This window comes from Taeniopygia guttata, chromosome 8 (genome assembly GCF_048771995.1).
Source record: "Taeniopygia guttata chromosome 8, bTaeGut7.mat, whole genome shotgun sequence".
Classification (NCBI taxonomy): domain Eukaryota; kingdom Metazoa; phylum Chordata; class Aves; order Passeriformes; family Estrildidae; genus Taeniopygia; species Taeniopygia guttata.
The window spans coordinates 3,301,855-3,323,751 of record NC_133033.1 but is presented as its reverse complement, the minus strand read 5'-3'; the positions used below and the strand labels follow the sequence as shown (position 1 = coordinate 3,323,751).

General features: G+C 40.9%; 1 protein-coding gene across 6 annotated transcripts in view; it reads left to right on the top strand.

Annotated features, from left to right (window-relative positions):
- FGGY (FGGY carbohydrate kinase domain containing) overlaps positions 1–21,897 on the top strand; it is a 129,423-nt gene that overhangs the window by 73,791 nt on the left and 33,735 nt on the right. For 5 of the 6 annotated variants that reach the window (XM_032749830.3, XM_032749826.3, XM_032749828.3 and 2 more), the window contains 3 exons: positions 11,749–11,856; positions 15,555–15,616; positions 20,792–20,939. In XM_032749830.3, coding sequence (XP_032605721.3) covers positions 11,749–11,856; positions 15,555–15,616; positions 20,792–20,939 — 318 coding nt within the window. The remainder of the gene's footprint in view (positions 1–11,748; positions 11,857–15,554; positions 15,617–20,791; positions 20,940–21,897) is intronic. The other variant, XM_032749827.3, reaches the window with a different exon arrangement.

Here is a 21,897-nt window from a genome sequence, read left to right as displayed (position 1 = left end):
GAAAAAGGAGAATCTCTAAAATGAATATTATTAAAAAAAAAAAAGAAAAGAAAAAAAAAGACAGTCCTTAAGGTGTGTGGGAAGGGCATCCAGCCACAGTGACAAGGACTGGGTCTGCCTGGGAATCCTCAGAGCTTGGCTGGGGGTCCTGGAGGGTTTTTCTCAAGTGCTATGTAGGGGTAGAAATTGTTTTGCTACTTGTGGCATGGCTGTTCCCTGTGCACAATTCCCAACCTTTCTGTTTGGGATGAGGTCTCAGTAGTCTCCTAAAATAAGATTCTGCTGCAAGTAGTATCTGAGACATGTTTGTTTAGGAACCAGAACTGAAGATTGAAGGGCTATGAGCTGAAGGAATAATTCTGAGACTTAAAAAACTCCAATATTCTCACAAGAGACTTGCACTGGTCTGTAACTTGTCATTGCAGCAAATTTATTTTCTACTGCACAAATGGAGGTTTTCTTAATGAAAACTTGGGATTGTTTGAATTATCAGCCACTTCTGAAGACATGGTTTCTTGTGTTGGTTGAAGGTAAGAACAGAATTTTGCTTGAACTTCATCTCACTGGAGGCTAGGAGGACATTTTTGTGTAAATTATCGTATATTTCCTGTATTGCCATGATCTTCTCTAAGACACCTGTTACTGCCCACTGTTACCAGCAGGTTAGAAGGGACTATATGGCTTTTGGGGCTTGATTTTATTTTTTTAAACACAAGAAGAGTTAGTTCATACTATGCTGAGCTTTAAGGGATTTAACTTTCCATAGCAGCAAACTGTAGTGTTATCAAGTGCAAAGTTAAAATGGCTATGCTGGAAGATTTATAATCTTCACACAAACTGGCATTTTTTGACAATGAATGTCTATCACTAGAGGAGAAGTAAAAATAAATGGGTGGAATAAATGGCTGTAGCTCATCTGAGGCCCTGGATCCCCAGTGAACTATTGTTTTGAGAGGCACAGAAGGAACTGCAGTGAGTCACGGAGCAGCACTGCTGCAGAAGGGTCCAGAACAGCATTTCAGCAAGGACAGAAGCCGTGGGGTAACCAGACAACCTTTCAGCCCATTTATCAAAGCACTTGCAGTTCCCATTTCAAGGAAGGCGACACAGTAAATATGAGCAAAAAAAAAAAAAAAAAAAGTTAATGTGTATATCTCTATCCAGACATTTCACTAAATAAAACAATAAAATAAATCAATGCAGAATTGTTAGTGCTTAAGTGCTTAGCAAAAAGCATCTGAATCCATCACAAATGTGGGTGCTTTTTTTCTGTTTGAGATTTTGAAAACAATTTAGCAGATTAAAGGTCTTTTTTTACCAATTTCTGAAAGAAACCTTGACCTTTGGGAATACAAAGCAAAGGATCGTAGGCTACTGTGTGTCCATCGTGTACTTTCCCAAGCTGAAACATAAATAAGCTTAGTGTTAATGGATACTGATAAAAAGCAGAAGTAAGTGGATGTGAACATTTGAGCTTGGAACAGTCAAAATTCATCTAATTTAAAGGGTTTGCTGCAAAGCTGAGCATTCAATCAGGGTCCCTGACAAGACTTGTGAAGTTCTTGCATCTCTGATTTAGACAGAAGGAAATGGTGGATGTTGACTGAGTCTGGAATGATTAACCCTGCATTCAATCCCATTTAACTTCTTCCAGAGCTGAAACTTTCAAGTCGTTCCAGGCTTAATTCCAGGTTTGCTTCCTGGAATAAACAGGAGTTTAACCTCATGCACAAGGAACATAAACTTCACAGGGGTGCAGACTTTCTGTGGAGGACACCAGGATTGTTTTTTTCCTGTGTCCAGGGACAGCAAACCCAGGGACAGTTCCAGAGGCAGATGCTGTACTCAGACTTGTCTGTTCTCCTGGAGACTCCTCTCATCAATGACTGTGAGTGACCTGATAAACTGATAATCTGACCTAATACAGTGATATAATGACCTAATAAAGTGATAATCTGATGCTGCTCCCTAGAGCTTCCTCGGTTCTCCTTGTGCTCATGCAGAGCTTGTTTGATCCCCCTTCTCCAGCCCCTCTCTGAGAGTGGTTCCCTATTCTTGAATCCAGGCTCTCAACCATCTGGCAGTGCCTGGTGAAACCCTTCATTCTACAAAGCAAACAGCACCATTACTCTAGAGAGAAACCATGCACACACAGGCCTCTGAGCCCTTTTAGGGTATGATATTTTTTAGATCATTTGTTGGAACCCAAATTGATCCAGGACTTGCCTCTTTCTGCCAGCAGTCTCAGGATCCAGCTTCCCATGATGGCAGAGCTCCCTGAGCCCAAGGTTCTGTTCTCTCCCATCACTTGTGGGGTTCCTGACCCTCATTCACAGATAGGGCTCAGGATGTTTTGATGCTTCCTGGGTGAAAGCTGAGTCTGCTGCTCACAATGGCTGGGGAAAGTCATGGTCAGGAGATTGCTGGCAGAAGGTCTCACAGAATGTTAAGAACTTTGTGTCTATTCCACAGCATTGATTTTTTTTGTATTTCCAACCTCTAATTGTTTCTCTCAAAGTGGCAACAGGTGGTCTGGCAGGGTGGTTAATTAGTGCTCCTGATAGGGCTGTAATTAAGCCATGCTTCTCTTCTAGTTTGTGCTTTATGTGGCCAACTTCCAAATGCTCAAGTCCCATTGCAGCTCCCATCTTCTGCAAACAGCAGGGAAAATTCAGCAAAGAACTGGAACAGACTTGAGGAACACGTTCAGACATGGCTCTCTCAGCTTCTCTTTTATTAACTTCTCACCGTTTTTACTTAGATAATAGTAAGGCAAACAAAATGAAGAGCATTTTTTGCTTCCAGTATAATTTTCTTTTTTTTCCCCTGTTTTTTTATTCTGCTTTTGAATTTAGAGGTTTGAGTGCAAAGAGAGAAAGTCAAAAGTTTACAGTAGGAGAGGTAGGTACCAGTCTTGCTCTCTATTTTCCCCTGGGGAAAATGGCAGGATTTTATGATGTAAAAAGTATTGTTCTACTTAAAACAAGTATCAGTTGTCCAGCTTGGCTGGTTAATGTTTAAAGCTGATATAATTGCCAGCTTCTTTCATAAGACTGGTATTAAAAAAAAAAAAATAAAATTAAAAAATCCTTTTTGTGTGATTGTGAAATAAGAGTAGGGGCAGATGAAGAAATGAACTGAGTAATCTATAGTGTGTATTTGTACCATGTCAGCAACTCCCAGCAGCACTCCTGGCCCTGGTTTCCTGTGGAATGTGCCAGGTCCCTGGGATCTGTCACACCATACACCACAGAGAGATGATGAGTAGAGGTGGTTTTGCTGGGCAACTGACCTCCAAGTTTTGCCCATAATAATTTATTCATGTGGCTGTACCCTAAGACATTCTAATACCAAACATACCTTGGGCTGAAAATTGATGCAGCCTATTGGAAAAAATACCCACAGCCAGCTCAGATGAAAAAGTTGGACCTGGCTGCTGCCTGAAAATGGGGCCTCAGGAGGTGCAGGGGGTCACAGCAGTGAGTTAGTTCAGCCTCAGAGCATCCACTGTCAGGAGCTTTTCTCAGAAATGCAGCTTCAAACTGGTTTTAATGGCAGGTATCCAGAAAAGCTGTTCATACAAGTGCAGTCTCTGACCTCTTTATTCCCTGCCTGATCTGTTGCATTTTTAAAATACAGTGGAATAAAACAGGGGTGGTTTTTTGGTGTTTTTTTGCTAAATATTATTTTTTGTTGTCAGTTTTAAACAACATTTTAATTTATGTGTTCTAACTGTTTTAAGAGCCAGTATCTTCCTCATATTTTCCTTTTCTTTATTAATTTGTCTTTATACCAGTAAATATAAACTACTTCTGCTGGTCTAGATTAATTCCTCTCTATACCATTAAGTATAAACTCAGTACAAGTTGAGTAACTAATATTATCATGAGTCAACCTATATTTTTATTAAAAATCATAAGTTTTAAATTTTTTTCAAATACCTTTCCTTATTTAGCCTTTAAAAAACTAGCTGTGCAAATGTTTAATAAACTCGGTGAAGTTTTACTCAAATTCATTCTTGTTAGATATAGAGCTGGGTTGTGCAGTATATAGTCCCAATGTATAACTCACCTGAAATATTTTCAGAGATGAAGCAATCAAGTTGCCCTTGGAGTGTGGTTTCTTTATTGCACATTAATCACATACCTAGTTTGGCCTCTAGTTTGTAGACCAGTTAATGTTTTATGGAGAATTTAGAAAATTAGAAATAGTTCTGCGTGTGTGTCACTCACATTTTGCTGCCCTTCTCACACAGGTTACTACTTGGAGTAAGAGGCAACAGTAGTCCTCAAGAATTCATTTGTGTCTCCTAGTTTTAGGTTGTACTGAGAGTTTTGTCTGGGAGGTAATTAATACAGGGATTGGATTTTCCAGGTCTCTGTGGCATAGCCTTGGCAATAAGTGATGAGGTTAATATTCAGTGAGGCATTCATGGAAGTGTTTTGTATCCCATAAACCAAAATCCTTCAGCTGGCAGTAAACAGGTTACCAAAACCATTCGTGGGTGGGTGAGCTCAGGCAGAGCCCCAAAGTCCTCGTCCTCTCTCTGTTGTTGTTGTCACTTGTGTGACTTCCATCCTTCCAGTGGGATAAAGTGAGCTCTGTGCAGGAATTTTTGTGGTCTGGTCTTAATATCATGGCAGAGTAAATCTGTCACTGAGGGTGGCTCAGGGGATGCCAGCCTGTCACATGGAGCAGAGCTGGTGACTTGCCCACCACAAGCAATGCAGCTGCATAGCAAACCCATGATGGCCAGGGGACCCGAGCTTAAATTATAAGCAAATAAATTGCTGGCAGTGTATGACCTGTAGGAATCGGAATATTAATAAATTTTAATTTCCTTTGTGTCCTGAAGTACATTTCTTGTATTCCAAAGCCTTATTTTCTTAAATATATCTTGCATCAGGCTGAAGCTAGAATACTGTTTGTGTTCAGTATGTAATTACTGCTATGAATAGACATACTTTAAGAAGTTGACTTGGTGCACCATACATTTAACTTAGAAAATAGCCTCCAGAGTTATAGGGAAGCTTAGTTTTAAATCTGTTTAGTGCTTGAGAAATAATTTCAAAATGGCAATTTTAGAGTAGGCATCAGTTCACTGAAAACACAATTTCATGCCCCAGCTCTGCCCAGATTATATATGTATATATATCTATATACCACCAGCAAGTGCTGTTATTAAATCACACATTCAGTAGCTATTACTGTGACCTAAGTTTGAACCAGAAACCTAGAAATGAAACATTCTTGGGTTTCCCTTTGAGTTTTTTCCTTTTTTTTTGTGAATCTCTTTCATTCTTTGTCAGAGAGTTGGGGTCGAGTAGCTCCATAAGACCCATCTGTCAGCAGAAGCAAAATGATACAGTTTTCTTAATGCAGGATTTTATGCATCCATGTAAAGCCTCTGAATTGAATGACTGTCAGTATTCTCAGGCCACAGTCAGTCAGAAACTTTGAAAGTTAAAAGTCAGCAAAAAAGTTAATGAAAGTATTTGACTTGTCAGTGATCAAAGTCCAGAACTGTAAAGAGCATTTATTAGTTGGTGACTGATATGGTGCTTTTTTTTTTTTCCTTGTTTCTTTCTCTGCTCTCTCCATTAATATCTTAGATCTTTTCTTCATACCTGTCTTAGCCTAACAAAAGCAGCTGTTATTCTGAATTTCTGGCTATAGAAGCTGATAAGTGAGGTGATTTTTAAACAAATTTTCTGACCTAGCTTCTCCTTAGCAAATAATTACCTTAAAAAGTTTTGACTCTAATGTGACTGTACTCTAAAAGTAGAATAAAAGATTAAACTTGCTTTCATGGAAGTGAATGCAAGTCAAGAATAGTCCCACAGAAATAATTTCCTCTTTCTATGGCATGTTGCAGGCAAATAGAGATGCTGATAGCAATAGCAGAATGCTGCTACATATCAGAAGCTCAGTGTTAAAAAGCAGAAATTAAAATGGCAGAAGATGGATATAGCAGAATACCTTGTTAATATGAAGATTTTAAAGATTTGCTTTTCAGGTAATAGCCAAATTCTCCAAATTCTCTGTCAGTTTTATTGAAGGAGTTTGTGTGAGCCTACACCAGCAACAGATGGTGCCAACTGGGGAAGAAAATTGCTGAAATTCATACTGCACAAAACTTCTCTCTCCAGTGTGGTGTGTTTTATTTTCTCTTGTCTCTGATTGCCGTAACATTTACGTAAAGCTGAGGAGGAAACACAAGCATGTGTCTGATCATCAGGGCTGCTCCAGGAAAACAAAGCTAAGTGAAAAAAAATCTCCCAGTGCCACTTGCTCATTTGATGGCGTGGCTGGGTGCCCAGGTGATGCTTGTCTGTGAAAGTCTCTGTTCTGTCCTGTCCTTGAAGCCAGGGACAGTCCTGAGAGCTGAACTTGGGTTAAAGGCACTGACTCCTCTGATTCACTAACATGAGATGTGGATTAGCCTGTCCTGCTTTTTTTTCCTAGGTAGACTTTTATAACAGAAGTGAATTTTTTTGTCTGCCTTTGTTTTAAAGGGGGAGGCAAGTGGGAAGGACTAATCGAAATTAAATACATTACAGATCTCATATTAATGCTATTTAAGCAGGTCCTTTCTTAATTTACCTTAGTTCTATGTAGCCTTTTATATTTTAAAAACATTTTTCATTTCTGTGGGCTGCCAGATGTGCTGCTGATACCTTCTGATCTTAGGTAGTTTGACACTGATTTTCCCAGCGCACGCCAGGGTTCAAGTCTGGCCTGTAACTCATCCAAATGATCTATTCATAACAAAAAGCGCCTTCTGGCAGTTGCAGCACAGCTGAATATTGTTAAACTGAATTCATCCTTTCATTTGTTTCTGATTGCTCTATAATGTTTACATATCTTACATATTAGTATGATCTTTTATAAAGCACAGGCTGAGGTTAAACCCGCCCAGAGAGAACTTTATTTCCCTTCTTCTCCCTTTCAGAAGGTGTGGAACTCTTTTTTTATTTTTTTCTGTCAAATGAGCAGGAATCTTGGAACTGCTTAGTGCTCATTTCATCCAAAAAGATGGGGCTGAGCAAAGAGGAATGTGTGTGGTGGGGAGGCAGGGAAAGGTGACAATTCCTTGCATGAAAAGATTGTCCCCATCCTCAGACAGAGTAACTGGGAGGTGGAATTGCCTGTCTGGGTGTAATCCTTGTCTGAGCTGGCATCATCACCCATGAGGGCAGCAGTCCCTGTGTGAACACGTTCAGCTGAAATATTTATAGATGCAGTTTATGACTCAAAGTCTGAACAGGTTCAGATTCCTCTCGTCTTCTGCCTTCAAATTCCTGCTGCATTAATTGTGCAGAGATCACTCTCACCTCTGGCAGAGGATTTCCTGTGTTTCAGTTTCACTCTATATAAAAGATAATAACTGTTACTATGTCTCACAGTGGGAGTGTGTCACACGAGGAATTTCAGTTCAATGGAAGGCAGAAGATCTTAGGCTCCCTTTGAATTCATATTTTAACTTCCAGAGAAGGATGACATCTCTTATTTGCTTTAAAAATAAAAATCAATTGCCCATAAATCTGAAACACATGTTGTTTTTCTACTAAAAAGATTAAGGATTTTCTTAAGCTCATTAAAGGAAAAAAAAAATGGCATTGATCCTCCTATATCACCATAAGAATGTCTGAAGGCAATTGAAAGCTGTAAAAGAGACATGGTGTTATTGTAACCAAAATAGCCCTGAATCTGGCAAATTGTGCTTTCTTTTCTTCTGGGTTCTGCAGCAAACTTTGCACTGTTTCTCCAACCTTATGCCACTGTCTAGTCATGTGTTTTAGTGGGATGTATACTCAAACAGAATTAGGATCTTTTATTATGAAAATACAAATGCCAGCTGCTGCGTGGCTTGAAAGATTTAATCACCGTCCAAATATTTCAAGGAGGGGAAATGGAAACCATTTGCTGTTTCTGATGCATATAGCTGCAAGAGGATGCTCACCCTGTTGCTTCTCAAAGATTGTGTGTCTGTTTTGGGGAGTTTGTTATTCTTAATTTTCCTCCTTTCCATGTGCATCAAAGCCTAGAGTCTGCAAAATGTGAATTAAGCTCCTTAAGTGAAAGGGGGAAATGGGAAATCTGATTATGCCCTATCATCAGTAAAGCCCAGCATGACAGCCAGTGTTCTTTATTCCAGTTAAAAGTTCCCACAGCAACAAAACTGATAATCAAGTGCCCTGCTGGCTTTATTCATCAGTGTGGCAATTCCCAACGCCCTCATTTGCTCTGTTCATGTGTTGAAAGTTTGCTGGAATGTGTGCAAATGGTACTTTGGTAGTAAGAGGATAGGAAGGTCTCAGTGTAATGTGAGAAGAGCCAGCATGGAAATATCCTGTCCTAAATTCCTGTGAGTGTCCAAAACACTAGGCCAGAAGTGCTGGCTGCAGGGAGAATTTGGACTTTTAATGAATCTAAACATTTTTACAAGAGAATTTGGCAAATTGTGGACTAATAGCAGAAAAAAGGTGTGGGTTTTGGTTTTTATTTTAAAAACTCTCTTGCCCTTCTTGATGTTAAGATTTTCCCCTGATTTCATAAAGCATCTTGATGTCTTTAATATCTTTTGGCTACTTGTTTTTTTCAGGTGACACAGCAGTTGGGTTTTAAGCTTGATCCCTTTGCCATAACCAGATTTTTCCTTCAGCAGACTGCAGAACCCTGCAAAGTTCTCTGCATCACAAATATTTTAAGATAAGCCTTCAAAACCCTAGGCCTCTTCTGCCCTAAATGTACCTTGTCACCTCCTGGGACACTGTGCTGTGTCCGTGGCTGTCGGGTGGCAATGGGTTGGGATGTTTGGGTTCTCCCCGTGTTCCATCACCAGTTCAGAGCAGATATTGACTAGTAATTCTGACCACATGCTGTGTTCTCAGTAAGGTCAGTGGAGTGGAATTGGTCTAAAAATCAGCTTGTTTTAGGATTTGCTTTTTGTTGTGCTTCATTTTGTTATTGAAATCATAAAAAAAGGCTTGCCCCATCGAGGTGATGAAAACTCAAAGCTGTATTAATTTGTAGTTTTAAGAGAAAACAAAACAAAACCAAATGTCTCTGCAATGTTTTTGACGTAGCTTCGTCCACTTGGAGTCATAAATGCCTTTGTAAATTCAGTGCAGCTATTCTTGCTCTTTAATGGGTTTAGTCAGCCAAAATGTTGCACAGACACATTGTACACATACATCTGTAGGGAAAGTAAATCAGGGCATCAGAGCTGATAAGGGAGAACCAAGCAGGATTCCCAGATTTGTTAGATGTGTTCCTGACAGAAATCCGCATTTCTTGACACTGTGGTGATATATTTTGAAAAACAAATTTTTGTTGTTTTGTTTCCCTACTTAACTTCCTGACAAGAATCAGCTGTACTGTAAGTTTATGGCTTGAGCAAACTATTGTTTGTGCAGAAACCTCCCTGCTGCTGTATTTACTAAACATGTGTGATGCACAAATGCCAGTAAACTGCATCTTGGAGCATATTCCCTACTGGGTAGTAAAAACTGCCTTTACAGTTCAGCCTGTTTAAATATAGAGAGAATGTACATCGAGTTTAACAGGAACAAGCCTGAATTTTTGATTATTCTCAAAACTGTTTTGATGTGAAGTCCAGGTTTTATTGAATTCAACAGCAAACCTTGAGCATCCTTCAATGGGTCTAGAATTTTGCTATTGAAGAGCAAGGTCTAAATACAAAAAACCCCATCACCCCATTGACTAAGACCTCGCTTTTTGCTCTTCAGCATTGGAAACACACAGACTAGTTTTGTTAGGGAATTAATTCTCTTGTGTCCTTCTCTGCTAGTAGTTCCCACCTTCTAGAAAACAACAGTTGCAGATTCAGCCATCATCAGTGGGAAGTGCAGCATAAATCATGGGATAGTGTAGGACTGCAGTGCTGTTCTCTTTTCACAGTGAAATCACAGCTGTGTCTAACTTGAGTGTATACATGTGGAACAGAAAATATCGATCCTGCTTCCAAGAGAAGCCCAGCAGGGCATGGATGTCCTCCAGCCCCTGCTGCAAGAATTCCATGTTCAACCAGTGGGGAGTTCACAGTTAGTCTTTGCAGCAAGTCCTGGGACCCAAGTCCCACCAGCCCAGTCCCTGGTGTTGTGCTGGCCTTACTTGCTAGCCTGGACAGTGATCTGCCCAACCAGGAGGAAAGTCTAGAAAGTCTGTCTGGTCTATTGAAAGTGAAACCACTTTGCAAGAGGAAGGAAAATGCCCTCCACCCTTATAAACTGGTAATTTGCATCTTTTGAAGGAGAGAAAGGAAATGAACCAGTGTCTCCCACATCCTGAGTGGCCTAACCACGAAAGCAGGGAGTGCAGCGGCCAGGCTGTCACTGTGCTGGGGATATTGGTGTGTGAGTGGTGGAGCACAGCCCTGCTCCGTGCCTGGGAGACACTGCTCACATATCTGCCTGATCTGCCCTCACAGCTGTGAAGGAAGGACTTGTTTGTGTAAAGCTAAGCCTAAGTAAGGGGCAGAATCTGGTGTTTACCCAGACACGTTTGCTGCTGAAGCCAAGCAGATCCCAGCCCAGGTGTGCAGCCTGCACCTGAGGCACCCTGTTGGAGTCCAGGACATCCCTCTGGCTGTCCTGGCTGTCTCAAGACCCTGGCATGAGGTCAAAAACACCTGTGGCTTCGATTTTAGCCCGTGAAAAAACTGCCAGATTTGTATGAGGAATTACAAGTCACAAGGGTTTGAGTAATGTGATAGTTAACACAGGGTAAAAAAGTAGAATTTTGGTGTCTTTAGAATGGGGTTCAAAGGGACAAGATGGAGGGATCTGGGCATGTCCTGACCTTCTTCTTCTTGTCCTCCGTGTCTTGGTGTGATGGTGGCACTTTTCTATTGGTTTAAGGTAGAGATTCACTGTCTAACATAAATGATAGATATTGGCACAATATTGTAGATATAGTACACGTAGTTTTGAGTGTAAAATGTAAATGCCACTCAAGCAACACACAGAATGCCATGGCCAAGCTGCTGGACAGAGCTCAGCAGGTCAGAGAGAGAATGTTATAGATAAGGAAAAATAAACAACCTTGAGAAGCTGATCCTACGCATTTCAGACTCCTTTGGCTGCATGGGCTGGGAAATGAAGACTTTTACAATGTTGGGGTCATTCAGATACCCAGACCTTGAGAGTACCCGACTCTCCTGGCACTGTTGTGAGGGCACTGGAGCTTGGGCTTCCACTGCCAGCATGGAGCTGATGGCAGCTCTCAAGGGCCATCACTGTCCTCTGCCAGCAGGATTCCCTCCTCATTCTGAGCTCTCCAAATGTACAGGATGGGTGCTCTGGAAACTCCTGTGGTCCTTTCCAGTGCCTGTGCTTGCTCATGCCAATCGAGCAGAGTATTGTATCCCACTAGTCACTCTAAATAAGGCCTTTTTTTTCTGGAGGAATGAGGCAGTTTCCCTCTCTTCTATTCCTGAAATTTCTTATTTTCTGTTTGGCCAGGCCCAGCTCTTCTGTCAGTGGGGATGAGTGAGTTGTGGGCTGTGTGTGTCTTGTCATCTAAAAATTATGTACATGGGGGGAAACATGTTTCCACCTTTTTTTGGAGTAAGTTTCTACCTGTACATCTCCAGTTCTGTAGGTAATTCACTGGAGAAGCAGGAATTGTCTCAGTACTGGACTCTGATAGCTGCCAAGCTTTAACTGTAAAGTTCCTACTTTGACAAGCACTGAGATTGACTAGAGCTTTCTGTTGCTGTTCCAGGTCAGTGAAACCCCCATTTTTGTGCCTGGTGTTTGGGGACCATATTTCTCTGCTATGGTACCTGGATTGTGGTTGAATGAGGGAGGCCAGAGTGCTACAGGAAAATTGGTGAGTGTTTGGAGACTGGAAATTCAGACCTGAAACACCTCTGTAAGATCACGGGATGTACCAGGCTGCTGAAAGTCATTAACAATTAGATGAGTGTTATGTCTGTTATGTAATGCTAATTTGCATAGAGATAGAGAATTATTTACAGGGCATGTCTTCCTTTATGGTGGTGGTGATGATTATTGTAATTATCTTACAGTCTAATTAGCTTAATTCTTTGTTGTAGCAGGAGGCTGAAACAGACTTTTAGGTGACGAAAATGATACATATTGTATTATATAGATCAGTTGTGTTAATTGATGGGCATAAATGAAAGATATAGGGATAGAACAGTAATATAGTAACATATTATTCCATCACCTCAGTTGTTTTCCTGAATACAAAGAATCTAACAGTGTTAGGTTAATTTATTTTACCAATAAAAACTAAAGCTAAGAAGAGTTCACAAAAAAAAGAAAGAATTCTTGTATTTACAGGAATGCAGTCAGAAATAAAATATATTAAATTTAAAGAAAGGCTACATATACACAGCAGTATTTAGGCTTGAGTCCAAAAGTGTCAGCAAGTCCTTGGTGACTGCTTAACCCTGGGGCTTCTGGATCTCCTTGTATTGATGCCTTGTAAAGGTTGGCCTAGAACAGTCTGGACAGAGTTAAAGAATAAATTTGGGATTTATTAAAGGATCTCCTCCATGGATCCACCTTGGGCAGCACCAGAGCCCAGCCAGGGCTGCACCCAAATGAACCAAAATGGCCCCAAAATGCACGAGTGCTCCCGGGGGCTCTCCCTGGGATCAGTTCTGCTCCATTGGCACCTTGGAGTTCATTGTCCCATTCCAGCTTCAGCCCAGGCAGTCCCACCCTGCTTGTTTTTCTCTCTCCAGCCCACGGTGTTTGTGCTCCTGGGCTGAGATTTGGATCATTTGTCCTTGGTGCCCAGCTGGAGCAGGAATTGTTTTGTCTCCCTGCTCTGTGAAGAGAGCTCACCATCCCTTACTATGAAGTCTATCCTTACACACTAAAGCAGTACAGAATGTGAAAAATGTAAATGCTAAAACCTGAGGCATCAGTGTCACCTTGCCCAACCTGTGAAAACCCTGGCTGCCCTCGGGGCTGAGCTGCAGGGGCCTCTGGAGAGGCTGCAGGAGACAGCCCCAGGCCTGTGGGTGTCCCTGGAAAGCCCCAAGTGCAGGTGGGTTTGGTCTGTCACAAACTGCAGCTGTAATCACTCCTGACTCAGCACCACCCATCTCTTTAAAAGCCTGGGGATGGGAGTCCATGGCCAGGAAATGTGCTGGGGCATCGCTGCATTGAAACATTCCATATGGAACAGTCACTGAATGAGAAGCAGAAATCCTCCTGGATTGGGAAACCCAGACACACCCCAGGCTGAGCTGTGACTGGGGATCCCTCCTGTGCTCTCTCCTTGGCCACACCAACCTGACATTCCTCTGTGTCACAGCTGCAGTGGCACAGTCATTCCTCGTCCTGCAGTCTGGCTTCCCACCCCACCTCCAGCTCCTCCTTAGCCTTGTGGCTAAAAACTGCTTTTGCAGTAGGTGGAATGTGCTCTAAATTTTTCAGGTAAAGATTGGGCTAGGACCAAAAAGCATCTAATTTTTCAAATAACTTCTACAATCAGAAGTAAAACTAAATAATGTCGATATAAAATAATAAATATATGCTCATAGCTCTACCATTTTTCAAGGAAAATAGCAAATCTTGTGTGTTGCTTTCCAAGAACACTTTTGAGAAGGAAGTTTCTGTGTGTTTAATTCTGAACAGGTAAATACACTTATCTAAGTTCCAGACAGGATACAGGCAGACAGTAGTTTTTCTTGGCTGGCTCACAGAGGTCCCACACTTAAAATGTACAATGAGGGTTAAGGCATTTGAAAAAGATGATTTAAAAAATCCTTTCCTTTCTTGTACCAGAGAACAAGGTGTTCCTGAATCATTAAAGAAATTTCTGGGAAAAATGAACGGTCTTGTTAGGACCCACAGCAAAAGTCAGCTTGAAGTACTGTTAGGATTATTAGGGGAAGTGTCTCATTAAAATACTCTTGGGATATCCCATGTGGTTTTCTTGAGTTGGTGTGAACAGAAGACACAGAGGGAGCCATGGGAGGAGACACTGCCATGTGCACTGTGCAGGGTACATTGCATTTATTATCTCTGTCATTTCAAAGCTCCTTCTTTCTCACACCTAAAGTTTTCTGAAAACAAACAAACAAAAAAAGGACAGTTTTAGGGATTCTTTACATTGCTTGATCAACACCCCAAGGTGAATTATTTCCATAAAATTTGAGCAGTGTGATCAAACTTCTTAAAAGTAAAGCTGATCCCTTTAAAAAGCTCTAATTTTTTGGGGATACAGCAGCAGAAGAAGTCAGTTGGATTTTGAAAACTGTTTTATAGAGAGTCCAAATGAAGAATTAAGAAGTCCCTTGATCTGCAAATTCTTGTTTAGTTGTCTATTCAATGGGGTTTTACACTATATTTTCAAAATTTATAAGAAGAAATATATTGCACAACGGAGACAAAGGAGGGCATGACATCATTACAAACTGTGAAATAAAAAATAGCAGAAAAGGGTTTCTAGATGCATCCCTCATGTGGCCATGGCTTGAATTAAGGGCAAGCTTTGTAACTCCTGTAATAGTTCTGTAATAGTGTTTTCCAAGCACACACCTATATATTACGTTTATTTATAGATTTATTTCTGAATTTATGAGCTGCCCCTGTGTTCTGAAGAGATTCTGCAGGATTGCACAATTTGGGCCTGAGCTGTGTTTCTGGGGCATGCACATGACTGACCTCTGTTTTTGATGCTGATCTCAGGGAGAACAGACATGCATTATTTTCTTTGTTGTGTTCATGTGTGTATGCTTCATTATGTGGTTCAGGACTAGACTCATGCTGTTAAGATTAAATACTAATGTGATTTGCTGTCAATAAGTACTGCCAAATATACTCAGCACTCTTGAGTAGCTGTAGTTTTGCCTCCTTTGCTTTTACTGTCACCTCTGATGGGATATTATCAACAGGCCACAAAACCTGCTGAGTTATTGCCTTAAAAGCCCATATTATTCTACCTGATACTTTATTTTGTGAGTAATGATAACCACTCTGGAGAGAAAGGACAAGCTGATTTATAAATTCACCATAAGACAGAGCTTATATTGATCTTCTTTTATAGCAATAATTGCTTCTCAGGGTATACATTCTGTTTCCTGCGATGAATACATGAAGCATCTATCAGGATGACAACACACCTTGTGTTTTATCATAACAGTGTGATAGAGAAAGATGATGTAGGGATTTGGGCCAAGAAGATACTTCTGGTAGAATTCCAATGAGGAGATCCATGCAGAATGGGACAGACTAGAGGACATGCAGGGGGTGTTGGACAGGAAAAAAGTCATTCTTTCACCTTACTCTCCTGACTGAGGAGCTGCATGCTTAGCATTTGGCCTGGGTTTGGTGCAAGGTTGGTTGTTTTTCTCACTGTTTATATGCCAAATCCTGAATTTCAGTGGGAGTTTTGCCATTGGCTTTGCTAGGACTAGGATTTAACACTTCATGAGTAATTTAGAGGCTCTCTTGTCTTTTTTAGAGCTGCACCACTGCCTTTCCCTTTTCCAGGGCTGAATTTTCAAGATGTAATCATCCTCAAAATGTTGCTTTTCTCTTTTTCAGATCGATCACGTGGTGCAGGGCCACGTCGCCTTCCCAGAACTAGAGGCAAAGGCTGCAGCCAGGTCACTGTTTTATTCCTTTATCACATACCTGCTTTACAGACTGATGCACGGGGCATTCCCAGCAGTGTCCTCATTCTCACTCAGGGGAATTAACAGTCTGATAGTGAGCTGGAAGTATTTACAAAGACTTTCCAGGTGATTGCTCATAAATGTAAGGTTTAAACTCCCCTCAGATACCTTTGGCACATCTAAGTAATCATCTTAACTTTTTGCTTTTCTATCCAGCCCAAGGTATTTCTTGACTCTATAGCACCAGCCCTGTTCAGCAGACCTCCATGCCTTGGGCTAACAATATGTCTTAATTTGTAGGTGAAATAATTAAGCTCCAAGGATGGGCTGTAGCTTAATTAGGAATATATTATTCAGTATTTTTGAAACAGTCATCTAAAGGAAGGTGTAGCCACCATATGAGAAACTCCTGCTTGGCAGCACAAACAGAACAGAGAAACAGAGGATGCATTTTCAGACAAAACTTTAAATGGAGGGGTGACTTGGAGGTAACTCCAGGATTTCTTGAACAAGAGGCTGTGTGTGATGTGGAATTTGAGCTTGTTCTGCTTTAGAAGTGATGAAGACAGTTCAGACACTTCTGTCAGGCCTGGACTTGCTCAAGCTTTTTTGGCCTGGATTCATTCTGAGATGGTTCACATCACTCCCAGAGAGGTCTTAGCTGAACAATTGGGCATGTTGGATGAAAATGTGATTCTCTTAAATGTCTTTTTCCTCCTTAAATTAAAGGAAAAACCCAGCAAACTTGGCATTTTCCCTTCAGTTTCTCCCTCTGGTCTGAGGCAGGGCCGGTCCTGATGGATGGATAAAGCACGTGCTGTTACAGAGTTATTTCCAGTCCTGCCTGGGGAGATAAAGCTCTACCTGGTTTCTCTGGATGACCCTTCCTTGCCTTGCAGGGCCCACTGCCTTACTTGTTTGTTAAGAACTTGACCAGGATTCCCAGAAATGTATTGGACTTCATTCAATATGAAACAGATTCATGCTTCCTAGAATTCTCTTTGTTGTTCTCTGGAAAAGGAAATCAGGAAATAAATGCATCTGTGTATGTTTGGAATAAAGATTGAACTGGGTCTTTTTCAAAATTCTGGCTTCCAGGCCATTTTTCCAGTGCCCCCATTTGAAGCATGAGCATAAGACAAACAGTTTAGTCTGTAATGCCAGGATAAACCATTTTTTTAGTGTTGGAAAAATGCCTATGGAGTAGCCTACTTGTGTCTGCTGTGTCTGATACTGAACTGACAGGCCACAAACAATGCCACAGTGCAAAAACTGAGACTGTGATGTGAACAGGACACTAAACACAGAATATTGGCAGTAGAACTCCATATTTTCCCAGGGTATGGTGTCATAACCTTGGATTTGAGTCTCCTGAGTCTACTGCATGGTGCAGAATAGCACTGATAGTAAGAGTTGTAATATTTTATAAAATGAGTGATAATATTTTACTTAGTTAATTTGCTCAGTGGTATTTTTGTAATGCTTTCCAGGTATCACTCTCCTAATGAAAGATTGGTATTGCTATAAATTTACTAAACAAGTCTCATATTAATTATCTCATCTTCTGTCTCCATGTCCTTCTCAAATATTTGTTAAATTAAAAAAATTTCATTTGAATGAACAATAATCAGGAACTTCCAAATTTGAACTTGTTTTTTTCTTATTATTTTTTTCCTTTCTATTTTTTTTCCTTTTCTTTTTTCAAACTTCAGCCTTATCCTGGGTACAAGTAGCAGCTGCTGTTGGCCAAAACTCTGGATTATGTGTTTACCTACATTAAGTCATATACACAGAATAGAAATAACCACGGAATCACAGAACTGTGTGAGCTGGGAGGGACCTTACAGCCCACCCATTCCCACCCCTGCTATGGGCAGGAACATCTTCCACTGTCCCAGGCTGCTCCAAGCTCTGTCCAACCTGGCCTTGGACACTTTGGGATCCAGGGGCAGCCACAGCTTCTCTGGGCACCCTGTGCCAGGGACTCCCCACCCTCACAGGGAACAATTCCTTCCCAATATCCCATCCATCCCTGCCCTCTGGCACCCTGAAACCATTCCCTGTCCTGGCCCTTGTAATTGTGTCTCTTCATCTTTCTTGGAGGCTCCCTTCAACCATGGTATCTTGCTTAGGAGGATTATTGGTGATGATAAATTATTTCACTGGAATTCTCAGCAGAACAGATCAGAGAATTTGGTTTATTATATTTAAGGATATTCTCTGTGTGGCTGGAGGAATTTGATTCTGTTCAGCCATTGCAAATAGCCATGGAGGGGAAACCAAATGACAATTCCATACTTTGGTGTGCAATTCCATCTTGCCTTTACTTCCCATGCTGGGTGCAGTGAAGGGTTAAGCACATGCATGTCTGGATCATTAAATAAAGAACATCAGAGGTCACAAATTCATGCCTCTTTCTTGCTTGCTCTCACCTCCTTCTGCCTCCCCAAACCTGTCCCCCCTTTCTCCTGATGCTGCTAAGAGGCAGGTTTGGAATGGCAGGTCCCTGCAGAGCAGCTGATCTCAGGAGTTTCCCTGTGCAAACTCTCCTTTGCCTCCACCAGAGCAGATTTCCAGCTGTTTTAGCACTGGTGCAGGGATTTGTGGTGGCTTGGGAGGGCGTGAGAGGCTCAGACAAGCAGCTCTGACCACTGTTGCTGAAGGCCAGGTTTGTGCAACCCTCCCAGTCCTATTCCTGGATTCTTTTTTACCCTTCTTTTACTGGAAGTGGAGAGGGTTGAATTACAGGAGGATTTTCTGGAGAATTTAAATTTAGCATTTGGTCTATCTGATGGGCACAATCTGTGAGCACCAAAACTTGGGGTTTTTCAGGCAATTCAGCGAGTTGCAGAAATTGCTGTGATGTGTTGCTTTTGCTCTTCATCCTACATATTGTGTAGGTCTGACATTTAGTCATTACTGCTTTGTTAAATCCTGTACAGGTAGATTAGAGGAGGAAATTAAAAGAAATAATATGATCCTTTTTGCTTTAAAGTTTAAATAATTCTGTTTTCTAGAATGACCATTTCTAATCTGACAGGGAAGGAAAGTGTCTAACTGGCAGCAAAGTTTGTATGTCCTTTGGCACTTAGTGAAGTGCTGTTTTAGGGCAGAATTCCCTTTCCTATAGTCCTCAGTGCCATTTCCCCATCTAAAGAGATGTCTCCTGAAAAGAAAGCATTGAAGTTACACACAGCATCCACCAGCAATTCTGGCATGCTTCTAGCAGAATATAAGAATCAGATTTGGCAGTTCTCTGTGTCTCTAGATGGTTTGGAACCTTTTTTTTTTTCTAATTTAGAAATCAAAAAATATTGGATTTTTTTCCCCTGAAAGATACCTGCTGGAATCTTTCAGATTAAATACCAGTCTCTGGCTGCTTTTTGAAGTTGTGTCCCACGTATAAACACATCTCTGGGCAGCCTTGCATTGATTTCTTATTCTCCACTTTCAGCACAGTTCCTTTTTCATGGCAACAGCTCGTGCTCAGCTCTGCAGGTCAGAGGCAGCTGCCACTGATACTTTCACAGAGAACTGAGTAGAAAAAGCTCCAGGAGGTGATGGTGTTATACTGTTAAACACAAAGGGGGTAGAACAGGCTCTGGCAGGTGTTTGAGGGATTTTGCTGGTCACTCAGTCCAAATGTAGTGCCTTGAACCCTTATTTATATTTAGGAAAAAAATAAAATGTGAAAAGGTGTGGGAAAATGTGTAATTCCAAGGTAATGTGGATCTTAAGCATATTTGGCTCAACTTCAGCCTCCTTTTGTTCAGCCTTTGTGTTCTGACAGAGCTGCACAAATGGCTAATCCTTGTGAGAGCAATCAACCAGGATGGAGAGGAGAGAGAGCCTGGGATGTCTGGTGGTTGAGTGAAGCTTTCCTTTTTTATCCTTCGCAACAGTCAAGCCATGATTGAGACTGGAATTAAAACTACTTTATCCTTAGCATGTACTGCTTGTAGTGGAGTCTTTAGGGATGGAGAAAACAGGGCCACTTTTACAAGAACAGGAAAGAAATGATGGTGACCTCCAAATTATCATAATTCAGGTCCAGGAAGACACATAAAGCACATTTAAAGGACGTGAATAATGATGTAAATTAGTTATTTTAATGTCTTCCAAGTGTACTTCATTTTGAATGATATCCTCTGATAGTGTACACATGGTAAGGTATAATTGAAAAAACATGCAGCTGAATGGTTGAATGCAAAATATAAATATACAGCTGCTAGTGGGTCAGAAGTCAAACTAGTAAAGCATATGCCAAATTCCCTTAGGGATCTCATTAGTGCATGATTGAATATACATGTAGAGGCTAAATGAATATCACTGTTTGGGTCTGCAGTGGATGAGACAATGACTAATCAATTGTAATTAGGGTTAGATGCTATTATTGACCCACATGTCTAGAGTTAAATGCCCCGCTTGGAGATTTCCAAGGAGATGGAAAATATATGTGGGTTTGTTTGTGATAGGATGAGTGTTTGAAAAAAATATTCTGAGTGTAATTGCAACATTTTTTAAATGGAATGTCACTAGAGTCATTGCAAGCCAAGGCACTGAAGAATTCACCATTAGTCTTAAGTCCAGGAAAAAAATCTGTTGGATATTGTGGGGTTGGGTGTAGCATCTGAACTTAGATACAATCATATTTAGGCCCATGCTGGGCTCCTCCCTAAAATAGCAGCCACTCACTTTCTCTCCTCCACCCTTAGTGCTGCGTTTTAATCATAACACACACTGAAATAATTATGGTTTAAAAAAGGAAAGCTGTACATCCAGCATTATTGATTAATCAGAGAAATTTTTAAACATTTGCAAAGGAACTTGGTTTTCATTTCTGTTGGGAATCCTCCATACTCCTCCTCTCAGCTGTGGGAGAGGAGCAGCAACAGCCCCCAAATCTCAAACAGCTCTGGGTATTCTTAGGAGTCAGTGGACAAGCTCAAGGTCACATTATCTCCCCTCATCCCAGGAAATTAGGAAATTTAGGAATTCTGATGGCCTGTTGAGCCCACGTGCACAGAGATATCCCTGCAGTGCCATGGCCTTGGCAGGCAGTGGCTTTTGCTGTGCTTTGGTGGGGTTTCTGCATTTGGTGGTGGTACAAATGTTTTATGTTTGAGGAATAACCTCCCCCCTTTTTCCAACTTGTTTTTCTTGCAGTGCTCACAGTATATATACATACTTGAACAGTCACCTGGATCTGATTAAGAAATCTTTGCCTGTGGGTTTCCTCACTGTTGATTTACATGTTTGGCCAGATTTCCATGGTAACAGATCTCCCTTAACAGATCTGACACTAAAGGGCATGGTAAGAAACAGCCTGTCTTTGCAAAAAGGTCAATACAGAGTAAAAAAAAAAAAAATCCGTTTGGAAGGAGCTTTTCTTCAATTTTGAGTGTACTCCTCCTTAGCTATTTACACTATCCCAAAGGATTTGGGTTTCTTTCTGCGTTGCTGATGTTTCAGTAGAAAACCAGAGATCATTGTATTTGAGGTATCACTACAGCCACATTAATTTTCTAAAAACTTGAGGAATGTTGTCTGTGTGCAGGTATCTTCCCTAGGAATCACATTTCACAGCTCTTGCTGTTATCTCACCTGTGTACCAAATCTTACAATTTGTTGCAATGAATTTCAAGAGAAATTTGGGTAGACCTGTCTGGGAAAGGAATGAAATATTCTGACCATAGATGGTTGATTTAAACAGCTTTTCAGGCAATCTTTCAGAGTCTGAGTGTTCCTCGAATTTACAGTGGTGGATCAGCTCACTCACAAGCCAAGGCTGTGCAGAACTGTAACAGAGAGGTATCATAAGAGTATAATTTGGTGATATCAAAATACCTGGTGATTGATGCAAGTATCTCCTTCAAAATAGCAAATTGTCCTTGAAGTGAGCCTCTCAAGCTGCTCACCAGCACCAAAACCTGCTGTATTTAACACTGAGATAGGAAAGGCATAAGCACTACTGCATGTTCTAAGACACAAATGATGGAAAGATTAAAAAAAAAAAAAAGGTCTATGTATTTTTGGATCCTAATAATACCTCCATTATTTTATGACAGAATTACATGCTGCAGCAAAATCAGAATTTCCTTGGTATGATGGCTGTATGCAAATACTGGTAATAGCAACTAATTTTTTCTGTCACAATTCTGTCTGTGTTCAGGTCTTGCCTGATATTAATCAAGAGTAACTACAGTGCAGTATTGATTTATGTCAGAGTAAAGGAGGTTAAGATATAGTATTTAATTATTAATTGTGTTTCA